At 42.5% G+C, this 25,473-nt stretch overlaps 1 protein-coding gene across 1 annotated transcript; it reads left to right on the forward strand.

Moving 5' to 3' along the window:
• The first annotated feature begins 876 nt into the window (after positions 1 to 876).
• On the forward strand, positions 877 to 20,893 carry zgc:113162 (uncharacterized protein LOC553743 homolog). Its single transcript, XM_061263599.1, has 10 exons — positions 877 to 1,193; positions 2,707 to 2,805; positions 10,345 to 10,577; positions 13,010 to 13,131; positions 13,984 to 14,032; positions 14,655 to 14,804; positions 16,372 to 16,545; positions 18,023 to 18,106; positions 19,026 to 19,112; positions 19,480 to 20,893. The coding sequence occupies exons 2-10, from the start codon at positions 2,775 to 2,777 to the stop codon at positions 19,579 to 19,581; spliced, it is 1,032 nt and encodes a 343-aa protein (XP_061119583.1). The 5' UTR covers positions 877 to 1,193; positions 2,707 to 2,774; the 3' UTR covers positions 19,582 to 20,893.
• Positions 20,894 to 25,473: the final 4,580 nt, after the last annotated feature.

The raw sequence follows: 25,473 nt of genomic DNA on the forward strand, positions 1-25,473 counted from the left end.
CACTGCAGTTTATCATCCTCACATCATCTTGACCTGTTCTCTCATACTGTCAGTGTTTCATTGCATGCAATTTAATATGGCAGAATGATTATCAGTTAATATATATTTACACGGTAGTGTATACATTTTATGCCAGTTAATTAAAAATGTCAAGACGCATGTGAGCATTTTCTAGACGCATATATACAAGTATTACCTCCATGTAGCCCCACCAGATGGCGCCATAACAATATTTGTCATGTACATGAACACGATTGGTCTTTTTTCACTCCCTTGTCTGTGTCATTCGCTGTTTTACAATCCCAGTAGCCCCATACCTGCTAAGCCTTGGGACATTCATGGAAGAAACCGTAACGATTATGAAAGATTGGGGGGTTGCCAAATGAAGGGGGTAACAAATTACGCGTTGTGTTTATGATAGTCAGCAAAAGGCTACAGCCATCCCAAGTGCATAGTGCATTTCTTTCTTCTGTACGTTGCCAGACCTGCCAGCTCTCGTGAATGTCACACAGACAGAGAGCTGTAAAATAAATTTGCAGCACTGTTCCTGCACACCATTAGAACTACATTTTCGGTTGATTAAATACTGGGTATTAAGTATGCTGTTAATCATGTCACAGTGCAGGTCCCCTGTAGGCTACGGTATGAGGAAATGGAAAATATCACATACCATACCATCAGAAACAAACATGCCGGTGATATTTCTGTTCTAAAGAAAACATTCATATCAATGAATGCAAAGTGAAACTATCAGGCTATGTCAAGAAAACCTTGCACATAAACGCACACATGCATGTCCCTGGCAACACTGCCATTGGTCCTGGCGTGACTGTGAGATACTCAGTAGGAATGGGGGATGAGCAAAGAGAGGTTTGCCATTTATAATCGTATAATCGTAAATCGAGTTCCTAGGACAACTGTGCAAACAGGCATATCGCCAGGCTGTTTGGAAGCAGCCCGCCCCAGCACAATGGCCAACAGGGACGCCGACAACACAGGGCGGGCGCATTGAGTGAGAGCGACTGCAGAGCGCGAAACCGAGGCGTGTTTTCAACAGTCCTGAGAGACAGATACAGAGGAATACGGTCCATACCCTACGCTGATGGTTTTAAGGACAGTTGTCACACGAAGTTGCATATTCTTACTTTCCAGAAAAGGGACGAGCGACTATTGATTGTTCCAGCAAATCAACTGTACGTACGTTTACGGCTACTACTACTAGCATATCTACTTATTATTATTGTTATTATTATTATTATTATTATTATTATTATTATTATTATTATTACTATTGTTGTTGTTATTATTATTATTATTATTATTAACTCTAGATTTGAATTTACTGATTTTTAGATGAATGGAGTAGCTGTGACCAAGGGAGAAATTGAAATAAAGTTGTTTTTATTTATTTATTTTTCTATCTTCCCATCCGCATTAAAAACTTTCAAAACACTTGCTAATAGGCCCTACATACGTTTTCGCTAATGACACTTTTTTTGTTATATAAATCTAAATGCCATTATTTCAGGTATCATGATGCTGCCTTTTTGCATTCGAAAACTTAAATGATGGACTGATATACTAATATATGGCAATATTTTTAACCTATAGGCCATCGTTGCCACAGCCACGTTTGACATAGGCCTATAGTTAAATACAGGATAATATGTAACCAATGTTTTCTTTTTACAATATGGTGATGTCATGATTTCAACGTAATGATGTAGTAGGTGATCCGAAACACGAAATTTGGCTACTCCCTGGAGGAAGATGATTCATGTAACCTTAGGTCTGTGCACTACTAAACACGCTACCTTAGTGTGAACGTGACGAGACCTAAAAACACAATATGATATAGGCTAAAGTTTCCCATTCTTCGCTAGGTCCGCATTTTCAAAGCGGCCTTGCACGTGTAAGGCTGGCCCATAAGACGAGTGTAACATAATCGTAAAGGTGCGAAATATTATATGCTAAAAGTGACTCATATTATTCGGCCCTAAGTACTTTTTGTATGTAGTCTCCCAAGTTGACGTGCGGCCGATGCGTGAAGGTGATCAGCTGTTTAACTGACAGACAAACTTTCATCCGCGACGATTAATTCGATGATTGGTTCCCGACCTCGGTCCTGAGGCCGCCCTGTGTATGCTGTTTTTTGTTGCAACCGCAATTGCAATGCCAGTATTGTATTGTATTTTTGTTAATCCCTCTTTTTCTGTTTTGAGGGATCATTTACCCTATAAACAGGTAAAAAAATGAATCAATTGCCTCCTATTTAATGGACGTGTGGATACATGGCCACACAAATTTAGTAAATAATTAGTAAAACAAAGACAAAGCAAATGATAACAAGCCAAACCTGCATTGTGTTAATGTGTTAAGGAAAAAGTCATTAAAGAACTTAAACCCCTATAATCGGTAACCTACTTAGGAGCCCATTGATTCGCCTCATTCTTTAATTTGATCAATTTTGTCACCACTTTTTATGAAGTTTTTGTTATATATTTTTCTCAGGTACATGCAAGTGTGTAGGAATATCACAACGAGAAGGTGTTTATGCTTTCCAGCTATATCTGTATCTATGTTAGAGAGTTAAATTTGCGGACAGTTCTTATAGGCAAATCTGTTTCCGGAAAGTATGTGTGTTGATGTTTCTTTGCGGTGTTTGCCGTTTGCTAATCGCTGTACGGGGGTTTTCCTCTGCTGCAGGAGAAACGCCGCTGTACTCGGATCGCCCTGCTGGTGTTTCCGGCGCGGTGGGCCCACCTGCCTTCAAGATGCACATGAATAGTTTATTGAACCAATGGAGTAAGTGACTGAATACTTTTGTCCTTTCACAAAGTGATACTCCATCAACTCTGTCCGTCTGATTTCCTGGCTCTGAAATATGTTGCTCTCTTGTATTTTCCCTTGGATCTGAAAATACTGAGTGCTGAGATAGAGTTTTTGAATTATTTTTTCCAAGAAGCAGTTTTCTCTCGCTTTATTTTGATCACATTTGCACGGGGGGAGTTGGAGAAGGAGGAGGCTGCAGCTTGAAAGATGTTCTACAAATATTTCATTTTGCATCAAGATCAGTCTTGGCCTCTGGTGTGGAAGTATTTCATGTTCAAATGAACTTTTGCTTTTTAATGTAGCGCCCCAGGGTTGTTAAAGCTTTGCTGCTGTGAAATTCACTGAGCAGACAGCCTGGATGGGATGGGGTGGGGTGGGGTAGGGTGAGGTAGGGTGGGTAGGATGGGATGGGGTGGGGTAGGGTGAGGTAGGGTAGGGTGGGATGGGGTGGGGTAGGGTGAGGTAGGGTACGGTGGGGTGGGGTGAGGTAGGGTAGTGTGGGGTGGCATGGGGTGGGGCTCCAGGGTTCGGTCAGCTGCACGCATAAACAGGCTGAGTGACGACATGCGGGTCACTGTGGGAGGTCAGGTGTGTTTCACCCCAGGGTTGGGTTTCTCTAAACGTCTGAGCGTGAGGTGTAGCGTTGCAAAACACTGCCTTGTTCTGCCAAGCTCAAGTTCATGTCTTCAGCCCCTTCCCCGACACACACACACATACACACACACACAAGACAAATTCAAACATACAAAAACAAAGTTTTACCCTGTATATCCCATATGAACCAAGGCGTAGAAGGCAGCTCAGCTCTGTTGTGCGACACACACACCTTTGGCCACAGTCCTGTCTTCCCCTGTTATGCTGAAAATGCAGTTTATCTAGTTTCTGATCTTGTTCTTGGGACAGGTTTTATAATACAACAGGCATTTAAGTCATGTGGAGTGTCCAGTAAACTTCCATTCTGGTCAATCACACATAAAAACAGGCCTGATCAATATTTACATACCAAATAATGTTATACATGTAACAAATCTGGGTCAGTTCTGATTTTAACTGATTTTAATTCATGGGATGATCCTAACTGAAATCCTTGTTCTGGCGAATCAGTGAGGTCATTTCAGGAGGAACTCATTTCACATTTAGTTTAAAGTTTACTGTATCCCCGAATATTAACACAAATGGGCTGAGTGAATGGACAGAGGTGCTTCTGGGTTAAACTCTAACTGGGGTATCTTTCTAGGTTTTCTGCCCAACGTTAGAGTGAAACCAACTGCAAAAATAATCCGGCGGCACCGTTGGGTTAAACGCAACGATGATGCAGTGTTTGTGTTCAAAGAGAGAAGCGTTATCAGTGAATAGATGTTCCAGTCACAGACATATGCGTGGTGAGTCAACAGAATGTGGAATTTAGCGGGGCCATGAGGAATAGCCTGGCGTGCATCTCAGTTTGTTTCTGGAAACTCAACCTGTATGCATCTGTTTGACCTCTTTCTTTCCCTGCTGCATAAAGAAGGCTCGTCAATCTTCCAAACAGAACATTTCCCTGTTTGTCTGGTTCACTATACGCTCACCGAGCACTTCATAAGGAACACTTTTACTTTATTGTGCCTTCTTATTCATGCGATTATCTAATCAGCCAATTGTGTGGCAGCAGTGCAATGCACGCAATCACATAGATAAGGGTCAGGAGCTTCAGTTAATGTTCACATCAACCATGAGAATCAGAAAAAAATGTGATCTAAGTGACTTTGACCGTGGAATGACTTGGTGGCAGACAGGGTGGTTTGAGTATCTCAGAAACTGCTGATTTTTCACGCACACTAGTCTCTAGAGTTTCCAAAGAATGGTGCAAAAAACTAAATAAAATCCAGTCTAAAAAATAAGTCTAATAAATACCTAATACAATGCTCTGTGAGTGTGTATGTGTGTGTGTATGTATGTATATATATATATATATATATATATATATATATATATATATTAATGGTGAGCCAAATCGTGTCTCAGCACGAAACCAGCAAAAAAATTTATTATATATATATATATATATATATTTTTTAATTATTTTTTTTTTATTATTTTGCTGGTTTCGTGCTGAGACACGATTTGGTTTGGACAGATGCTGTCTTTGTGCTGTAATCACGGTGAATCATGTCTGCAGGACATGAACGTGATTGGTGGGAAGCACAGGAGCGTATCAGTCGCTCAGGACAGGGATCTGTGTGTGGCTGCAGCTCCGAGGTCTGTCTTACCTGGAGCTGGAAAGCACGTTTCCCATGCATTTGATACCTGCTGAGGGCAGCTCACCTTACAGTGATGCACTGCTGGTAAACAGGACTTATTTCAGTGTCTGGTGTACTGGGTGGAGTCCTTCAACTTAAGCTTTGTGAGTCAGCCAGGGATTGAGCTTGTTTTTTTTTCTTTTTGATTAGACCTGGCCCGAACCATTTGAAAAAGACACAGGCATGCATGCGCTTACATGTAAACACACACACACACACACACACACACACACACACACACAATGGATCATGACCTAGAGCTCGGTGGCTGATCCTATAACGGAAACAAACCAGATTGTGTTCCCGACCTACAATGGAGTTGATGGGAGAGATCTTACGTTACCATCTGAAATATTCACAACTCACAAAGTCAAGCTTTGTTTTATTTTTTATTTATTTTTCTGCTTCCTAATTACAATAGCTACAGGGAAACAATACTGAGTGACAGAGAGTCCATTAAAGAGGCGTACGGATACTTTTATCTTTATATGCACTATATCTTTCCTCAACAGTTTTCAAAGAGTCTAAGACCACGTAGAACTCTGGAGAAGGTGTAGCACACGGTGTTAATGGTTTATTAAATGCCTCTGGCAGCGATGGATAGCATAAAGCTGTCTGTAGCTGTAATTATTTATCTGCAGTGCATCCTCACAAGGCTGTTTTATAAAGAGGTGGAATCCCTTCTGAAACTCCAGAGTCTCTCTCTATGAGTCCCAGCTGAAACTCCAGAGTCTCTCTCTGTGAATCCCAGCTGAAACTCCAGAGTCTTTCTCTGTGAAACTCCTGAGACTTACCCAGTGCACACCACCTGCCAAGTTTAATGTGATGCAAACCTTAATTGCTTTGCATTGTGCATTGTGTCACTCTCTCTCTCTCTCTCTCTCTCTCTCTCTCTCTCTCTCTCTCCCATGCACACAACTGATGTGATGAGGTATTGTGAGCTTATCTCATCTTGGGCAATATGTCTGGGGAATGAATAACAGGGATGGTCTAAAGAAGTCAGAGAACTGTAGAGCTGTATGTCCCATTGCACCAAAACAAAACAAAACCCACATTATCCTGAAATGTCTCTTAATACTTTCTAACTTCTGAGTTCTCAACAGTAATCTGCACTGTAAAACATATATATATCGAAATATATCAGATTAAAATGTACTTGTACTTGCGTAACTGTATTTAACTTGTATGTACTTGTGTAAGTATTTAATTTTCTTTGGGCTCTTAATTCCCTTTATAGACAAGGTTGGACATTTCACTGTGTGCAGCAGCTGTTCTGACTGTGTGTACAACACTGTAAATCTAGATTTTTCCACAGGTTTATCTCTTCACGGTGTCGACATGGGCTTTATGAAACGAGCCTCAGAAACCATTATTGTAAATTAAAATTCAGTTCTCACCAGTGGAGGCCTCATTACAATCCTCAATACCTCATTTTTTATTACTAGCTTCAGCATGTACTTTAAGCTCAGCGTCTGAATAATTTAATTAACATATTTTTTTCTTAAATTAGTAATAAAACTGATTGTAACTGGCAGGCCTTCCTCTTGGCTTAGGAAGAGACGGTGCCGTGTCCAAGCGCACCTCAAGGTCGTAGTTCCACCAGTGGTTGTGGTGGTGATTAAAGTCCAAACGCAGATACGCCAAGATTACCCTTGTAGGCGGGGCTGATGGGTCAGATGGTACACTGGTGGGCTACTCTGATTGGTCAGCGATGGCGAGAGGACAGGATTTAAATAAAGCGCAGACCTGGTCATGATGACCTGCTGTCAGTTCCACAGGTCTGACCAGCGCTGATGGCCTCTAGGGCAGACATGGAAGCTCAGTGTAATGTCATACTCCCACACAGATCTTTTCAACACCCATTCTATCTCTGCTTCCCTGCCAGTGTTTAATGTTTTTGGGTTTTTGGTGGAAAACTGGCAAGCCAAAACAGGCTCAAGGTTCTTTATGTGTGGTAATCAGCACAGTCTTCCTTGTCTGTTTTTACAGCAGATTACGTTAGAGCCGTGTCTGTTAACATGGCTGAGATATCCATCTCACAGGGAGGAGCTGGCCTCGTACATGGCCTCGTAGCTGGCCTCGGCATGAGACAAATCTCAGAAATAATTATGACGTGGAAAACCATAAGCGCATGGCAGTAGGTTTGGCACTTTTCTGACTGAATAAAGTGGAGCTGGCATTGTGATCTTAACAAGCACGGAATGTTCTCATGTGCGCTACGCTCCTGATTGCTTCACTCCTGTTGGCACTGTCTGCCGTAGAAATACTGTCTATGCTTGACAAAGACTTCAGTTTTGTGGTTCATCCAGTATGTTGAATATGCTTGAAGGTCAGTTGCAAAACACCTTTATTATTGCAAAAAAAAAAAAATTTCAACATACAAATATATAGACAATATAACAAGGGCTAGACACAAAATTACTAAACACTAAAAACTAAAACATAAAAAACTAGTATATGAAAGATAAAATCAAATACTGCAAAGCGATAGTTTAACACTGAAATTACAGTAGGTGCTGTAAAATGTGATTTTAAGATAAGTGGAATAGAGTCACGGTGTTCAAGAGATTTAGAAGTATTTTTGTTTTTTTAAAGACTTGAAATACAAGCAAAGCTCATTTTATTTTAAACTTAATCATTTTAGGTAGTGTTTTAACGGTCCTAGCTTTGTAAATAAAGAATTTCTCGATTGACGAGACCACTCATGAACAGGGTTACAGATTTATCCGCAAGAGGCAGTCCAAATCCTGTGGGGTCACAGACCGCTTCCAGGAAAATGGAGCTTTCGTCCTCTGTTTCTTTTTCCCTTGTCCTTCCATTTGTCATATTTGACAGCCTGAATTTTATCACAGTAAAAATAAGATTTGAAATGTGACACATGAAGGTAGATGTACCACTGGAGGACACTGAAAGGGAGTCGCTATGATGGCAAGCAAATGCAGTGAGCCAACAGCAGGTTGGCTGCTAACTGGCCTTATACATTACATTACAGTTACTTAGCTGATGCTTCTTTTCCAAACAGTTTGTTTGACTAAGCAGGGGCCCATCCGTCCTGGTGCAATATGGGATTAAAGCTTTGAATCTACGCAGAGGCTACGGCGTAGCCTACATGGAGCCACGTTCCCTACGCCATAGCCTACGGCGTAGCCTGACGCGCACCTCCCCAGAAATGTAACTACGCGTCGTAGCCTTTGTGTAGATTTGATGCAGAAGTATAATTTATGCTTAAGGCCCTTGCTCAAGGGCCCAACAGCTGCACTGATCTTATCGTGGCTACTCTGGGGCTTGAACCACCAACCTTCCAGGCCCCAGTCAAGCACCTTAGCCACTAGGCTATGGGCTATAGGCTATATTGTAGGCTGTCACCCTTGTACTGTAGCCTATATCTGATTGGCTGAACTGGCGGAATTCCGTCAGCCTTGGAGATTACTCAGCATTCCATTGGCTGATTAAAACAGTTCAGTGCAAAATGGTGGCCGGTTTCTTGGCTGTGAGGTGGTTGCTGATTTTAAGGTGACATTACATTACATTACATGTTATTTAGCTGACGATTTTAACCAAAGCGACTTACAGATGATCAGACTAAGCAGGGGACAATTCACCCTGGAGCAATGTGGGGTTAAGGGCCTTGCTCAAGGGCCCCACGGCTGTGCGGATTTCATTGTGGCTACACCAGGGATCGAACCACTGACCTTCCAGGTCCCAGTGATGTACGTTAACCACTACGCTGGCCCCACAGCAGAAGCTAGCTGCCCTGCAGTTCACCAAGGGCAAGAGTGAAAGCCACTGCATTCCTCAGTCTGTTAGATTCCCACCCGGCTTTGATGTCCCAGGTCATCGCTGCCAAAGAGAGCGGAGGTTGAGGTTGACCTTCCTGATGAAGTAAAGGTCAGAAGAATGAGTACTCACCAGTGGAGGTGAAGTCGCTACGCACGTGCAGGGACCTCAGGGGTCGTTTCTGGACAGGCTTCCGTTTGTAGTCTCCCGGGACCCGTCCTGGAGACGCCTCCCGTGGCAACCCCCATGTCACTCACGTGCCGAAAGTCAGGTCCGCTCGCAAAGCACTCAGCCGACGGCCTTCTCTTCTCTTCTTTCTGCCCCAGCACGCTGCCGCCACCTTGCACAACACCAGCACAAACGCTTCCCGCTGCTTCCCGCTGCTTCCCCTTCCACCACTCCATCTGTTCTTTTCGTCGCCCGAGAGGGAAACCGGAAGGGAGCTCATGTGAGGGAGCGGCCTACAGCCTAGTGGCTAAGGTTAGGCCCATGAGCAAGGCCCTTAACATTACATGACATTAATGGCATTTGGCAGACGCTCTTAACCCTTGCTCAAGGGCCCAACGGCTGTGCGGATCTTATTGTGGCAACACTGGGGATTGAACCACCGACCTTGTCATGTACCTTAACCGCTACTCTACAGGCTGCCTGAACCCTATTTGCTCCAGGGGGGATTGGCCCCTGCTTAGTTTAATTAACTAAGTGGCTTTGGCTGAATAACTGTAATGTAATGTGAGAAGTTCAGTTCAAAGTCAAAGTTCAGTGCAGCAAGTCAAATCCAAAGCCTCCTGTCACCTATTCTATTGACCACCAAGATACTCCACTACAGTATTACACAGTAGTGTACTTGGTAATGTATATATCGTCATGAATTTTCAGATGGGACAGAAATGGTCAGGCTTCAGCAGTAGGGAGACTGAACTTTCGATGTTAAGAAAATTCTGAGTCTGGTGAATCTGATTCTCTGCTGAGGGTCAGTTAATGCTCTGCCCAGACACCCCTGTTTAGGGTCAGTTCATGCTCTGCTCAGATACCTAGCTCTGTTAATCCAGCATTTAGTCTTTGTCTGCATTGGAAATGTTTTTTTGTTTGTTTTTGTCAGTTTGGAAAGCATTTGAATTACTTTTGTTTTGTCATTACAGATAGAATTCCCTAAATATGTTTTGAGAGGACGACCACAAAAATGATCTGTTTACCCTCAGGGGATTGCATTTCAACTGGGCACCTGTGCCTATGGAAAAATAGATATTTTTATTGTTGAAAAATATTCTTCATTTTCATAAAAACTCATTTCTGGAACATAGTTCCTTTAGAAATCTTGTTTTTCAGGTGTATTAAAATGATCTACTGAAAATCAGTTTGATTTTACTTTGCATATCTGACCGCTTGGTTTGGGTTTGTATTCACACTGTGCATTTTGTGGAGAGGCGTTGACGGTGTCTCTCTCTGACCCCAGGTCTGTGTGTGTCCGGCGGCGAGCTCCGTGGGGTGGACGATAACGTGGACACCGACCCGGAGGCGGATCCATCCTCAGAGCCCAGCAGCCCCACCCTCCTGGGCGAGTCCACGGACTCCTACTGCCAGGCCGACCGCTGGCAGACGCTCCGCACCACCGTCCGCAAACTGGAATTCTGGGAAAACTTCAGCGCTGAGCTCGTCGGAAGCGGCTTCTCCTCCAAAGTCTACAAGGTATTCCACAACAGCGTGCAGTAACGCAGTAACATGCAGTAACATGCAGTAACATGCATAACGTGCATTAACATGCATTAACATGCAGTAACATGCAGTAACATGCATGAATGAAGTGAACTTAAACTTTATCAGAGCTGTTTTGAAACTATGGATATTCAGTGCTTTTTGAAGGGAGTGGGTGAGTATTCTACTGATTTTTGAAAGCAATAGGAGTAGATGTGAAACAAACCAACAATTTTTGTGCTCTTCATTCTGGTCATGCCTATTAATATTACATCTGAGAATGGACTATTTATTGTTGCAAACTGACACTTTCGACCAGACTGGAATACTGTAAATACTGTACATCATTTTTTTGGGATTCAAATACTTTTCTGTGTTCAATTGATCTTGCCTTGCAATTGTGTCAACCAAGAGGACCAGAAGGCGGGGTTAGCACTTTTTTATTTCATAGGTTCCAATACACCAGTCAAGCTCAATAATGTGGAGAGCAGTAGCTGAAGTATTTGGTTTCAGCGTATTGTCTTTGTGAATGTATAATCTGACATATGGGCTGATGCCGCTTTTCTTTCTTTCATTAATGAGATAATTAAGAGCAGGTATGTCACCAAAGCTGGTCAATTGTATTCTGGGGGAGTTGTCATCCGCACTAAGTGGGAACGACATGTTCTCTGGATGTTTTTGACAAACAACCCTGTCCCAAGGAAAGCTAGTTTATTTGTGCTGAGGTATCGCTAAAATGAATATTAATGCCCCATAACATGCATAAATTACATTATTATGGTGTTACATACATTTTTAGAATACACATTACAGCAGCTGTTAAAGCGCCTGGTTCATTTGTCTATTTGACAAATCGCATCAACTACACTGGACTCAATGTTGTATTTCACGTGCTTATCGTGGTTATTTCTACTTAGTAGGGTATGAGTTACTGAAGTTACTTAGGACAACATGTCCAGTGCCAGACAAATTAATTGAATAGAATACAAGAATAGACAATGAGAACAGGCCATTCAGCCCAGGTGCACTCATGATTAAACACATTTTCATGGTACATGTTGTACTGCACCTGGCACTGGCTTTCATATTGTGAGTTTAGAAATAAAAGTTGTACAGAATGCTACGCTGGAACATTCCAGGAGCCAACATGGCTGAGCCTGCAGGGTCAGGTGCATGGCTTTGCCCGTGCAAACCATCTAAATGGGCACAGGAAACGGGAGACTGCACAGAAACTTCCTTTGAAATTAAGGAAGACAATTAACTTTTTTAGAAAAACACCACACTTTCTTGGGCCCATGTCCATGTCACGACAGCGACATTTTACAACATTAGAGTAGAGCAACATTTTACAACATTAGAGTAGAGCAACATTTTACAACATTAGAGTAGAGCAACATTTTACAACATTAGAGTAGAGCAACATTTTACAACATCAGAGTAGAGCAACATTTTACAACATTAGAGTAGAGTAACATTTTACAACATTAGACTAGAGCAACATTTTACAACATTAGAGTAGAGCAACATTTTACAACATTAGAGTAGAGCAACATTTTACTTGCGCGAACCATTTAACAATCATTAGAATGGACTTCAAGAACATTACGAACACGGACTTGAAACCTACTTCTCAAGGGGTTAAAGATCCCGGATCCAGATGAGTGAAAATGCCTTTTTCTGTGAGGTAATGGAGGAGGTGCCTGTTGTGGTTCTGGTTGTTGGGCGTTTAAGCGGAACTTTCGATAAGCATCTCAATACGCTTGTGATGCCGTCTGCCCTGAGGAGGCTCTTGATTAAAGGATGTTGTCTTCACTTCAGCATTTTTTTAGGCCTGCCTTTTGAACAGATCCCAGCAAGTGTGCATTGTTCCAGTTACAGCCAGAGCATGCTGAAAATTCAGTGAGAAACTGCTGTCCCAGAGCGCTTGACTTGAATGCAAGGAACGAAAAAAATGTATGCATAATTAGCTTAACAAAAACAAATGATCGGCTTAATTTTAACCATTCGCTTTGATTTGTTCGCTATTGCAGCTATTTTGCCGTTTTATAGTTAACTGTAACACAGTAACGAGTCCCCAGTTTAATATGTTCCCCCTGCTACGCAGAAATAATGAAGAGTATGTGTGGAGTCTGTTTGCAGTAAATAGCTGTAAATCTGTGTCTGCTCAAGACTTGATTCCTTTATCTCAGTTAGCCGTCCTGTTTCTGAGAAGCACTGGATCAGCGGGTTATAAGGCAATTGCACAGTTATCTTCTTCCTGGCAGACATGTTTTACTCTGCGGGGTAAAGAAAACATTCACACAATATAAAACAGTCATGAGCAATAAAATACATACAAAATAAATTCATAAACAGCAGAGAATTACAAGATAATAAAAAAAAAGTGTAATAGGTCTCAATTGTTTCTGTGGCCCTCTGTTGGCCAGGTGACGCACTGCACGACGCGGAAGGCGACGGTGGTGAAGATCTACAAGAACGACGTGGACCAGAGCAGCATCGTGCGAGAGATCGGCCTGCTCCAGAAGCTCTCGCACCCCAACATCGTCAGGCAAGTCTCCTTCAAAACGCCAACCGCTCGCTCGGCTCCGTTCTTCCGTTTCTTTCTCTGTCGTCGACAGTGCGCTCACTCGCTCAATAAAATATGAGTCTCCGAGCCTGCGACTCCAGTGCCGTGACCTTCTCGTGGGGGCTTGTGGTGGAACATTCTGGAAAAGCCCCGTAACTCAATATTGTGTTGTATTTGCTCCAAAAAACAGAAGCAAAACAAAATCCTGGTTACACTTCAGGCTATGGCATACATGTGAGTGCTCGATGAAGATGTAACATGAATTTACAACATAAATCATTGAAAATACATAGTTATTTATTTAAATGTTGTATTAAACAGCATGGGAAAGGTCGATGTGGTAATGATTGACATACAATAGGCTCGCGCATGTTATAACTTGATGTGTGTTTTCTCAGTCTTGGAAGCTTGGATGGGTTATCAAATTACCTAATTAAGTGTACAAAGATAGATTAGTGAACTTAAGCCTGGAGTTCAATTACATTACATCACTGGCATTTGGCACACAGTCTTATCCAGAGTGTCCTACACTGAGTAGAGAATTGCATAAATTGGGGTTAATATTAGTTCATGATTTTTATTTTATTTTATCCATTTACTTTTGGATAAACACCCTTGGGTTTATGTATATGGATGCATTTGATGAATACTCCTGTGCAAAGATAATATTAAGTCAAGATGGCTTGTAGAACGGTTGAATTGGTATAGAGAGAACTGGTATGATTAGAGAGAACTGGTGCATGCATTGGCAGGAAAAAGAATCTGACACGTCTGGAACCTCTGAGTTTTCTGAAGATCTTCATATCTGTTGTTTATTTATTTTTTTGGTTTTAGGTATCTTGGAATCTGCGTGAAGGATGAAAAGCTGTACCCAATCCTAGAGGTGTGTTTTCTTTCATTTTTACATCCATGATTGGTTCAGAGAGATAAGGGGAAAGGGGGGATGATTCTCCCATCCTGCTTTGCAGTGAACTGCATCCAGCAGTGCCTCAGCTAACCTACCAATCAGGAAAGGTTTTTCAGCATGCCCCAGGTGCACCTAAGCTTAGCCGAGGGATAGGCAGCGTTGGTGTCAGTCACCTTTCTGCTCATCTGAACAAACCTTATGATAATTACTGTTATTATTTCTGACTTTATTTTACAAGGAGTTCACGTTGAGGTTTGACTCTTCTTATTGCAAGTCAGGACTAATCAAGCCAGGGCAGGCACACAAGTGAGCGCACTGGAGCAGCTGAAAGGTTGGGTTATGGATAGCAGCTGAAAGGTTGGGTTATGGATTGCAGCTGAAAGGTTGGGTTATGGATTGCAGCTGAAAGGTTGGGTAATGGGTCCGTGTAGCACATGGAGTGTGGAGTGAGCTCACTGGAGCTCAGAGCAGCTGAAAGGTTGGGTTATGGATTGCAGCTGAAAGGTTGGGTTATGGGTCCGTGTGGCACATGGAGTGTGGAGTGAGCTCTGGGGGCCACGGTGACGGGGGCGAGTCTCACACTCCCTCTCTCCCGCAGTACGTGAACGGTGGGTGCCTGGAGGAACTCCTCTCCAGGAAGGACGTGTCGCTGTGCTGGCGGGAGAAGGTGGACCTGGCCTGTGACATCACGCGGGGCATGATCTACCTGCACTACAAGAACATCTACCACAGGGACCTCAACTCTAAGGTAAACCTGTGGGCACGACCACGCACACATACACATACACATATACCTATACACACATACACGCAGAACGCACACACATTACATTACATTACATTATTGGCAGACGCTCTTATCCAGAGCGACGTACAGTTGATTAGACTAAGCAGGAGACAATCCTCCCCTGGAGCAATGCAGGGTTAAGGGCCTTGCTCAAGGGCCCAACGGCTGTGCGGATCCTATTGTGGCTACACCGGGATTAGAAGCACCGACCTTGGGTGTTACCTTAACCACTATGCTACAGGCCGCCCCTACACACATACATACAAACACACACATACCCGCACAACACACACACATACATACTCACATACAGACACACACACACACACACGCACACACATACATACAAACACACACAGACACACGCACAAATACACAGACACAAACATATACACATGCATACAGACACATGCACACACACAGACATACACCTATATATATATATATACACACATACACACACAATGCACACACATACATACAAACACACACAGACACAGACACAAACATATACACATATGCATGCACATACAGACACACACACACACACACACAGACCATTAAAGCCACAGGTTCTGTGTAGCTCATTAGCTGATCCTAGGTCAGTCTGAATAATTCATCAAGTGGGTAGACTAAAGAGAGCCAGGTACAAAGGCCCAGCAGGTGCCTTTTTACCTGCTGTAGTGCACAGGCCACTTTGTGGAAAGTATTTAATTTTAATGCATGTAATGTCAGCGGTCCTGTTCAGCATTACCTTACACACCAAACGCTTTCATATTATTGTCCCTGTTCCCCCCTTTTCCAGTGTGACACTACCAGCATGTCCCTGCTATTATCACAGCTGTTAGCCCACACAAGATACATGAAGAATAGCGCTCTCATTCACTAACACGGTAATGGGTCAGGATGCAGAGAGCTACCTCTAGGTGATGCTGCATTTTTCTGCCTGAATGTTATCACTCCCAGAGGAGAGGCGAGTTTGGCTGCTGCAGGGATTTAGGCTGGGAAATACCGCCCTCTATTGGAGAGTTGATTGGATGGCAACAAAGGGCACCTCTAATATTTAATCACTGCTGTCCTTGCTGGAAAACAGTGAAGTAAATACCTGTGTGTTTGTAATATGATCTGATACAGATATGTACATGTTATTTTTATGATGATGATGATTATTTTTATTATTATTATTATTATTATTATTATTATTATTATTATTATTATAATAGTTATTATTATAACTGAAACAATGTCATTTTTATTTCTAAACTATAGTGGTGTTGTTTTATATGCTAAGGGTAAAACATATCGGGGCGTGCTACAGACACACACTGACCAAAGCGCTAAAATGTATGCAACAAGACAAAGCGCAAAAAGTAGTGCAAGAAATACTGCAGAATACTACTAGAATTTGAAAAGCACAATTGCCTCCCTACGTCCTCACCCATGCCTCCCTACGTGTGCTGGGGCGGTATCGGCCAATCAGCGTGCAGGATATGAGACTGACTTCCTGTCCTCCATCTTGTCTGTGCAGAACTGCCTGGTCAGGGTGTCGGCGAGGGGGCGGGAGGCTCTGGTGGCGGATTTCGGCCTGGCCCGAGAGGTGGCCGACCTGCCCGTCAACGACCCCCAGAGGAAGCTGTCCCTGGTGGGCTCCGCCTTCTGGATGGCCCCCGAAATGCTCCGGGGGGAACCCTACGACCGCAAGGTACAGAGAGCCCCCTTCCCCAAACTATCATCTCTCCATCAAAGGAACAGTCACTCTCCTGTACAGAGACCCCCCTCCCCAAACTATCATCTCTCCATCAAAGGAACAGTCACTCTCCTGTACAGAGACCCCCCTCCCCAAACTATCATCTCTCCATCAAAGGAACAGTCACTCTCCTGTACAGAGAGCCCCCCTCCCCAAACTATCATCTCTCCATCAAAGGAACAGTCACTCTCCTGTACAGAGACCCCCCTCCCCAAACTATCATCTCTCCATCAAAGGAACAGTCACTCTCCTGTACAGAGACCCCCTTCCCCAAACTATAATCTCTTCCTTAAAGTCACTCACTGTTCCAGAGGAGCATCTCCCCTCTCACATCCCAAAGAACAATGAAATGCAATAAGAACAATTCCTCTTACCATACAAACAATATAAGAGTACAGTACCGACAGTGTTACAAATAAAGCAGACTTTTATAATGAAAGGGAAAAAAAAAATAAATTACAGTAAATACATTACGTGCAGTGGAATCAAAAGTTAATTGAAAAAGATTCTTTTCACTGAAAAATGAAATCTAATTAAGGAATGTCAGGGTGGTGTTCGCCCTTTTGCGATTGATTGCCAGCGGTGCTCTAAAATGGCTTCCCGCCGTCTCCCCTCGTTCAGGGGGGCCGTGAGCCGTAACAAGCTGCACTCTGTGGCGCAAAAGCCAAATGGTAAAGTTGCGGTAACCATTTTGCTACCAAAGCCTCCAAATGGAATAATGAGCCATGACTCACGAGGCACAGTGGAAAGGATTTCAGCCCGTGTGGCTGTCACACCATCCCTCTCTCTTCCACTCCATCTCTTATTTCTCCCTCCTTTTTAACAGGCGCGGGGGCAGGGTGTATCACGGTGACTGTGGCAGTATGTAGGTTTTAGAAAAGGAAATAAAAAAAAGGTTAAAGCAGTTTTAAATGCTGCAGGAAGACTCTGTTAAAGAGGGATTTACTGCACTCCAGTGCCGCACTTTCAGACCGACGCGTTTGGAACAGAGTGTTCTCAGGTGGCCCTTGTTCCTGGCTGTCGCAGGCTGTGTGGGTTTAGCTTGGCTTATTGCGTTTATCCATTCTTCTTTGGTTCACTGTATTATTAGGCCTAACACAAATCACCAGTATAATTATGTCACCAGGTGACAGGTTGAATGTTCTTTATGTCTTGGTTTGGTGAGTGAGTGAGTGAGTGTGAGTGAAAACATTTAGGTCAAAAGGTCTGAATGTCTTGAGGTTTTTTTTCTACTGAAAACTGTGACGATACACAAGTACGCTCTCTGTGACTACTCCAAGGGTCAGAAAAGGATCATTGATTGGTTTATTGATTGATTGACTGACTGAAATATTGGGTCATTTGTTGATTTTATTATTAGCTATTGAATTATGGTTGAATGTTTTTGGTTAGTTTGTTGATTGATTGATTGACCCCTGGTGTCTCTCCACAGGTGGATGTGTTCTCCTTTGGGATCGTGCTGTGTGAGATCTTGGGCCAGATCACAGCTGACCCCGAAATACTTCCACGAACTCAGGTAAAGCCAGTTCCGCAATTAGCAGGGCTCTGCTACTGAGACACAATAGGAGATATCCACTTACTTTCTGCTTGTCCTACTTCCTGTCTGTCTGTCTGTCTGTCTGCTGTAATGGCTGATTGAGGGTTCATTCTAAATGCTGTAGTCCCTGAAACCCAGTAATAAATGTATCATAATGAAAAGTTTTGGCTTTATTGTACCTGAGCACCATTGTCAATGCATGTCCCATCCGCGATGTTTCACCGAGTCTGTGAAATAAAGAGTATTGTGCTACGTGTTAAAATTATTCCTGCTCTCTTATAAGCGCTTGTCTGTCAGCTGGCAGCACCCTGAGTGAACTCTCTTTCTTTCTCGTTTTCTCTGTGGGCAAATTAAATCAGGGTTTTGAAGTAATGGGAATGAATTAAATAGAAATTTAAATTTAAATAGAACATGGATACTCTGGCCATCAAATCTTTCTCAAAACCTTTCCACCCATCCGTCATTGTGACAGCGCTATTCAATTCAAATTGAAACTGAACATTATTCGCTAGACTGGTACCCCAGGTCGTTAATGCAAATACCTAATAAGCCAATCACGTGGCAGCAATTTGTTCAATAAAAGCATGCGGACATGGTGAAGACTTTTAGCTGTTGTTCAGACCAAATATCAGAATGGGGAGGAAATGTGATCTAAGTGATTTTGACCGAGCATTGATTGTTAGTGCCAGACGGGGTGGTTTGCGTATCTCAGAAACTGCTGATCTCCTGGGATTTTCTCCCACAACAGTCTCTAGAGTTTACAGAAAATGGTGCAAAAAAAACTGAAGAAAAACATTCAGTGGTTGGCCTTGTCACTGAGAGAGTGGAGAATGGCCAGACGGTTACTGCAGTTGGCCATTGGGCTGTTACTGAGCTCCAGATCTGTTGTGTTGGTCAGGACTATGGGCTGGATGTGGCTGCATTTGAGGAGATGGTGACAGGCTGTCCACAGCGCGTGATGGAGCTCGCTGCCAGCTGCTGTTTGGTGAGTGACTGAGTGAGTGTGTGTATGCGTGTGTGTGTGTGTGTGTGTGTGTGTGTGAGAGAGTGTGTGAGTGAGTATGTGAGTGAGTGAGAGAGTGAGAGTGTCTGAGTGAGTGTGTGTGTGTGTGTGTGTGAAAGAATGTGTGAGAGTGAGAGAGAGTGAGTGTGTGTGTGTGTGTGAGTAAGTGAAAGTAACTGAATGAGTATATGAGTGAGTGTGTGGGAGAGTATGTGAGTGAGTGATAGTGCGTGAGTTTGTGTATGCCCAGAACAGGCACTAAAGCGCAGTAACACTGCAGTGATAAGTGTTTTAGTGTAGATTTGCTGCCTGTTTGCTTGACTGACTGTTTGAATGACTTGATTGACAGATGGAGTCCTTCCGGAGGCCCTCGTTCTCAGAGCTGTTGGACGAGCTGGAGGACATCGCAGAGACCCTGGATCCCCCGGATGTAGAGCTGAAGATAGGGTGACTCCCCCCAAAGAGAAGGACACCGTGGACATAGTGCATAACCGGGAATTGGTGGCCGGTCCCGTTGTCGTGACAATCCACACTTTGTGATGTCATACAGAGACTCCATGTCAAGTTCAATGGACTTGTGTGTGTGAGTGTGTGGTTATAAGAGCATGCACGCTCGTGTGTGTGGGCACGTGTACATGCGCCTCAGACAGCATATACCCTCATCTGCTGACAGCTACTGTTCTCCAACGCTGTTCGGAAAACAGCCTCGTCTGAAATCCATCTGGAAGCAATATGCCATCATCTGTCTCCTCTCTGCCTTTTTTTGTTTTAGCATCGCTAGCATTTAGCTCCTCAATCAGCCTGCCCTGTACCTGCACTTCAAATAGTCACGAAGCAGCACATTTACATTAGCATGCCAAAGCAACTCTAAAAGCCTCAGACATCTAAACACAATGTCAAAAAATCCAAAACATCCAAAAAAACATCCAGCAAGTCAAGCATTTCCAAATTAAATAATTTCATTGGATGTGAGAATATATCTAAATCCAAAATCCAAAGCAACAGAAAGAAATTGCGTCATTTATGCATTTATGTTAGAAACCTACTTCTCTGAGGCAAGTTACAAAGCATACATTCATTAACCAATTTGTATTCACTCACTGATATGTATTCACTCACTGATATATGTATTCACTCACTGATATGTATTCACTCACTGATATGTATGTAGCTGCTCTCCTGTACTGTATATGCTCATACTGGCTTTATACAGTATGATGTAAATATAATCTGTGGAGATCTGCTAAGCTCACAGGACGTGTAAATATGTAATAAATATGTTACCACTTAGGAACTACTCAGGATGTATAAATGTGTAATACAGTATGTTACCACTTAACTAAGCATGTCTTATTTTACCCAGTTAAACAGAGAGGAAATGTAGAGCATACAGTCAACATATTAGAAATTGTTTTTATTAAAGTTATAAACGAACATTATAAATGAGACATCTATTATTATATTGCTTTTTATATTACTATTATTATAAAATGTTTTCTTTCAAGTGATTATACTGTATGTTTCTGTCACCACATTCTCAGGGTTTTGCAGGAGTGTCTGTCAAATTTGGACCAGCATCTAAAGAGTTACAGTATTTAAAATATGTTTTTGAACCATGTCTTCTCGCTGCTCGTCTGTCTGCAACCATGTTGGGATGAGTCTTGGGGTTGGTCTTAGTTGACTTATCCACTGTTTTACCAAATATTAAATACAGTATATCTGTTAAAATGACTCCTGCATTAAATAAGGAAAAGTTGCTCTGATTTCCCTGGTCGTGACTGTTTAAACGTTCTCTCACAGTTTTGGAGTGTGTTACTCCCCCTTACCTACTTTAATTAGCATATTTTCCACATTTGTTTGGGTGAATATTACATTTTTAGAGACATTATTTTTAAGCTGTTAAGACAGACTGTGCTGAGACACATTTGTTGAATGTACAGTAAATTGATTTGTATGAATGCGTTCATAGAACTGTAATAATGTAGTAAAACGCTTTACTGTACGCAACACATTGAATGTTGCATACATTATTATGTTGTCTTGCACTGAACCATAGGAACATGATCATGAACTGTCATCATGATCTGTTTACAGTATACTGTATGTGCCTGTATTTGCATGTCATCTATATATGTTTGTGTTTGTGTGTGTGCGCATGTGTTTGTGTGTGTGTGTGTGTGTGTGTGTGTGTGTCCATGCACGTGTGTGTGTGTGTGTGTGTGCATGCGCATGTGTGATTGTGTGTATGTGTGCGTGTGTGTGTTTGTGTGCTTGCGTGTGTGTGTTTGTGTGTGTGGGTGCATGCGTTTGTGTTTTTTGCACACATCTGTACAGTATTGGACAAGTTGCAGGTCACTCCCCCTCAAATTCATGGATTGGTTGCTTGGCAACCATGCATGTTCGTAAAAACACTTGTACTGGAATTGTGACCTCATTTTCTCTTCTTTTGGTAGCCCCAGACTCAGAATATATGTCACACAGTCCAGAGTCACCAAGTCTTCATACTTTTACAATGTCTGTTGGACTCACATGGCCCTCCTGATCAAAATGAACCTGTCTGATAGCGTATTGTCTTTATCAGGTAACCATGTGGATTGGACCTTGCTCAGAAACTTTTGGATATTACTGGAAAAGATGGCAGCCAGCACAGAGAGGGCCATGGCATGGATACTGATTAGGGATACTGATTCATTATCATAGTGACTTGCACAACAGATACTGTCATACTAAATATCATATCATGTAACAAAATCCCTGATGATCTCATACTGCATTTTTATTAGCAAATGCTTTGTAAGATGGCTGTGATCTGTTGCTCAATTGTGTGTGCGGTTTGTTTTGTTTTGTGTGTGTGTGTGTTTGTGAGAGAGAGTGATGACAATCAATTGATATTTCCTATTGTATGGTTTACAGAAAGATCACACAAAGCTTCTCAATGAATATATTCCTGAAGAAATCAATAAAATCAGAAAAACCATTTAAGGCAACAGATTACTGTACACAATGCATTGTCAATCGAAGGAGACATTCAATACATTTTGTTACAATAAAACAAGCAAGATAGATAGGAGAGAAAAGCAACAGAGCTATTCCACGTGGAATATCCTCTAAGGCAAGTCATGTTGTTTAAAAATGTAATTCCAATGACATACCTTTACAACTCGTATTTGTTGTCTGCAGACTTATCTGAAGAAAAGTCTTCAAAAAGTCCTTTTATCATTGTATTTATTTGGGAACAAAGGCAAATAGTTGTGTGCCAGCAGAGTATATATTTTTATATATTTGAATCTGTCCTCATTAGAAAACCATCCATCGCTTATCCTGAACAGGGTCGCAGGGGGGCTGGAGCCTATCCCAGCATACATTGGGCGAAAGGCAGGAATACACCCTGGACAGGTCACCAGTCCATCGCAGGGCACACGCACCATTCACTCACACACTCATACCTACGGGCAATTTAGACTCTCCAATCAGCCTAACCTCCATGTCTTTGGACTGTGGGAGGAAACCGGAGTACCCGGTGGAAACCCACGCAAACACGGGGAGAACATGCAAATTCCACACAGAGAGGCCCCGGCCGACCGGGATTCGAACCCAGGACCTCCTTGCTGTGAGGCGGCAGTGCTACTCACAATATCAAACAATATAAAGCTTAAAGCTGGGAATACATGTAAGTGACGATTGGCCACCACTGTGAGGACACACACTGATCTGATCCAGAGCCCTGCTTCACAAAGGAGGATTACTTACAACATGGAGATAGTTGAGTGAAACCCAGAACCCACCCAAATCTGGAACATGGACAGTAAGAAAAAGAAAGAAAAAAAAGATGTTCTGGGTTTTACTCAGTGCAGTTATCCAGCTAACTCGGTAATCCTGCTTTGTGGGTATTACTCAGTGCAGTTATCCAGATAACTCAGTAATCCTGCTTTGTGGGTTTTACTCAGTGCAGTTATCCAGCTAACTCAATAATCCTGCTTTGTGAAATACGCCCCGAGTGTAATTAAACGTGTTGTTATGACAAGCACTGCTGATTACGTTTCACTACTTTTGCTGTGCGACATTTTTTTGTTTACCTGTTTGCCTGTCAAGAATCACAGAGTTATCATTAGCCTCTAACCAGCCTCGATACAGTCTCTGTAGTTCAAATGCTGGTGCTGTTTCAGAGGAGAAACAAGATATAAAAAAATATATTAAAAAAATAAAACATTAAATTATAATCTTTGTGACATGTAAACGTTATTTGCTAATCTTTGCCCCCTGTATGCACCTTCTAACTATTCTTTTATTTTAGCTTTGATATATAAATGGGCTAAAACTCCTCATTTTAGTTACAATGCGTTTTGAAACTGAAATGTTGAAATAAATAATCGATAGTCGGTAAGGCAAATTTAATTAACTATAGCTATACAGCTCATCAATAAAAATTATGCAAGAGGAAATACTTTTCAGGCTCGTCTAAGTCTTGGTAAGTCGGAAAAAAATATATGTATCCCAAAATGTTGGTGTATTCCTTTAACATTGAAAATAATCAATCAAAGGAATGATTGAAAATATGGATCCCTATTGACTGTTTTATGTACTTGATGAACTCATGTACTGTGGATAGAATTGCAAACTTTAACATCAATTGGCTATTGAGCATTCCAATCGGCATACGTGGTGTAAAGCTCACAGGAAAACAATATTTGCCCGTCTCCTCAAGATGGGAACTGCGTGGGTGACTGAAAGGTGGATCAAAAAATCCATCAGACATGGCAGCCAGGGAAAACTTATGACCGGTGATTTATAGAAGAACGGGAAATTAAAAGTGAACTGAACGTTCTCACCCACGTCCCAGGACAACTATTAAGTCGACAATGTACACTTAAATGTCCTTCCAGTGTCAGAAACTCCATGATTCCGACTATGTGAACGATATGGTATTATACACTAGAGCAATACTGACAGACTAGACACTCATGAGTCAGACTCTGTTCTTGAGATGGTAATACGATAAAGGAAAGCCGAACACGAAATGTTTTCTTAGATTGATGGGAAGGTAAAGCCGGGCAGGCATACACACGAATAAACTGCACCCACAGACGAACAGCTCTGTCACCATCACAAATCCACAAATTAAAGGCTTTTTCTCTCCACCTCACGGTGATTTCATGGTGGTGATTTTTCGCGGCAGGCAAAAGGTAAGGAACGGAGAGCAATGAGATGAATACATTTTCAATAGCATCGTATGCATATGCATGCCCACCCTCGCACTGAATCATGACAGCTAAAAACCCTATGCTGACACCTTCAGCCTAACCTCATTTTCTTTAAATCCAGATGGTTTCTCATGCATTCTCATAGGCAAACGCTCATGTGCATCTGCGCTCATGTGCAGGCCACTCCAAAGTCTCCATTTAGTTTTTCTTCAGCCATTCAGAGGTGGACTTGCTGGTGTGTCCTGCTGCAGAACCCAAGTTCGTTTCAGCTTGAGGTCACGAACAGATGGCCGGACATTCTCCTTCAGGATTTTTTGGTAGACAGCAGAATTCATGGTTCCATTTATCACTGCAAGTCTTCCAGGTCCTGAAGCAGCAAAACAGCCCCAGACCATCACACTACTACCACCATATTTTACTGTTGGTATGATGTTCTTTTCTGAAATGCGGTGTTACTTTTACGCCAGATGTAATGGGACACACACCTTCCAAAAAGTTCAACTTTTGTCTCGTCAGACCACAGAGTATTTTCCCAAAAGTCTTGGGGATCATCAAGATGTTTTCTGGCAAAATTGAGACAAGCGTTAATGTTCTTTTTGCTCAGCAGTGGTTTTCGTCTTGGAACTCTGCCATGCAGGCCATTTATGCCCAGTCTCTTTCTTATGGTGGAGTCATGAACACTGACCTTAACTGAGGCAAGTGAGGCCTGCAGTTCTTTGGATGTTGTTGTGGGGTCTTTTGTGACCTCTTGGATGAGTCGTCGCTGTGCTCTTGGGGTAATTTTGGTCGGCCGGCCACTCCTGGGAAGGTTCACCACTGTTCCATGTTTTCGCCATTACTGTGGTTTGCTGGAGTCCCAAAGCTTTAGAAATGGCTTTATAACCTTTTCCAGACTGATAGATCTCTATTATTAGATCTCTCATTTGTTCCTGAATTTCTTTAGATCTCGGCATGATGTCTAGCTTTTGAGGATCATTTGGTCTACTTCACTTTGTCAGGCAGGTCCTATTTAAGTGATTTCTTGATTGAGAACAGGTATGGCAGTAATCAGGCCTGGGTGTGGCTAGAAAAATTGAACTCAGGTTTGATAAACCACAGTTATGTTTTAACAGGGGGGGCAATCACTTTTTCACACAGGGCCA

The sequence above is a fragment of the Conger conger genome, chromosome 12 (genome assembly GCF_963514075.1).
Source record: "Conger conger chromosome 12, fConCon1.1, whole genome shotgun sequence".
NCBI classification, from domain to species: domain Eukaryota; kingdom Metazoa; phylum Chordata; class Actinopteri; order Anguilliformes; family Congridae; genus Conger; species Conger conger.

Bases quoted from the DNA above. Each gene is read 5' to 3' on its own strand.
- zgc:113162 (XM_061263599.1), top strand. From the start codon at position 2,775: ATGCACATGAATAGTTTATTGAACCAATGGA. The intron at 13,132-13,983 runs GCAAGTCTCCTT...TTTTGGTTTTAG, and splicing joins TCGCACCCCAACATCGTCAG to GTATCTTGGAATCTGCGTGA. The intron at 14,805-16,371 runs GTAAACCTGTGG...TTGTCTGTGCAG, and splicing joins ACAGGGACCTCAACTCTAAG to AACTGCCTGGTCAGGGTGTC.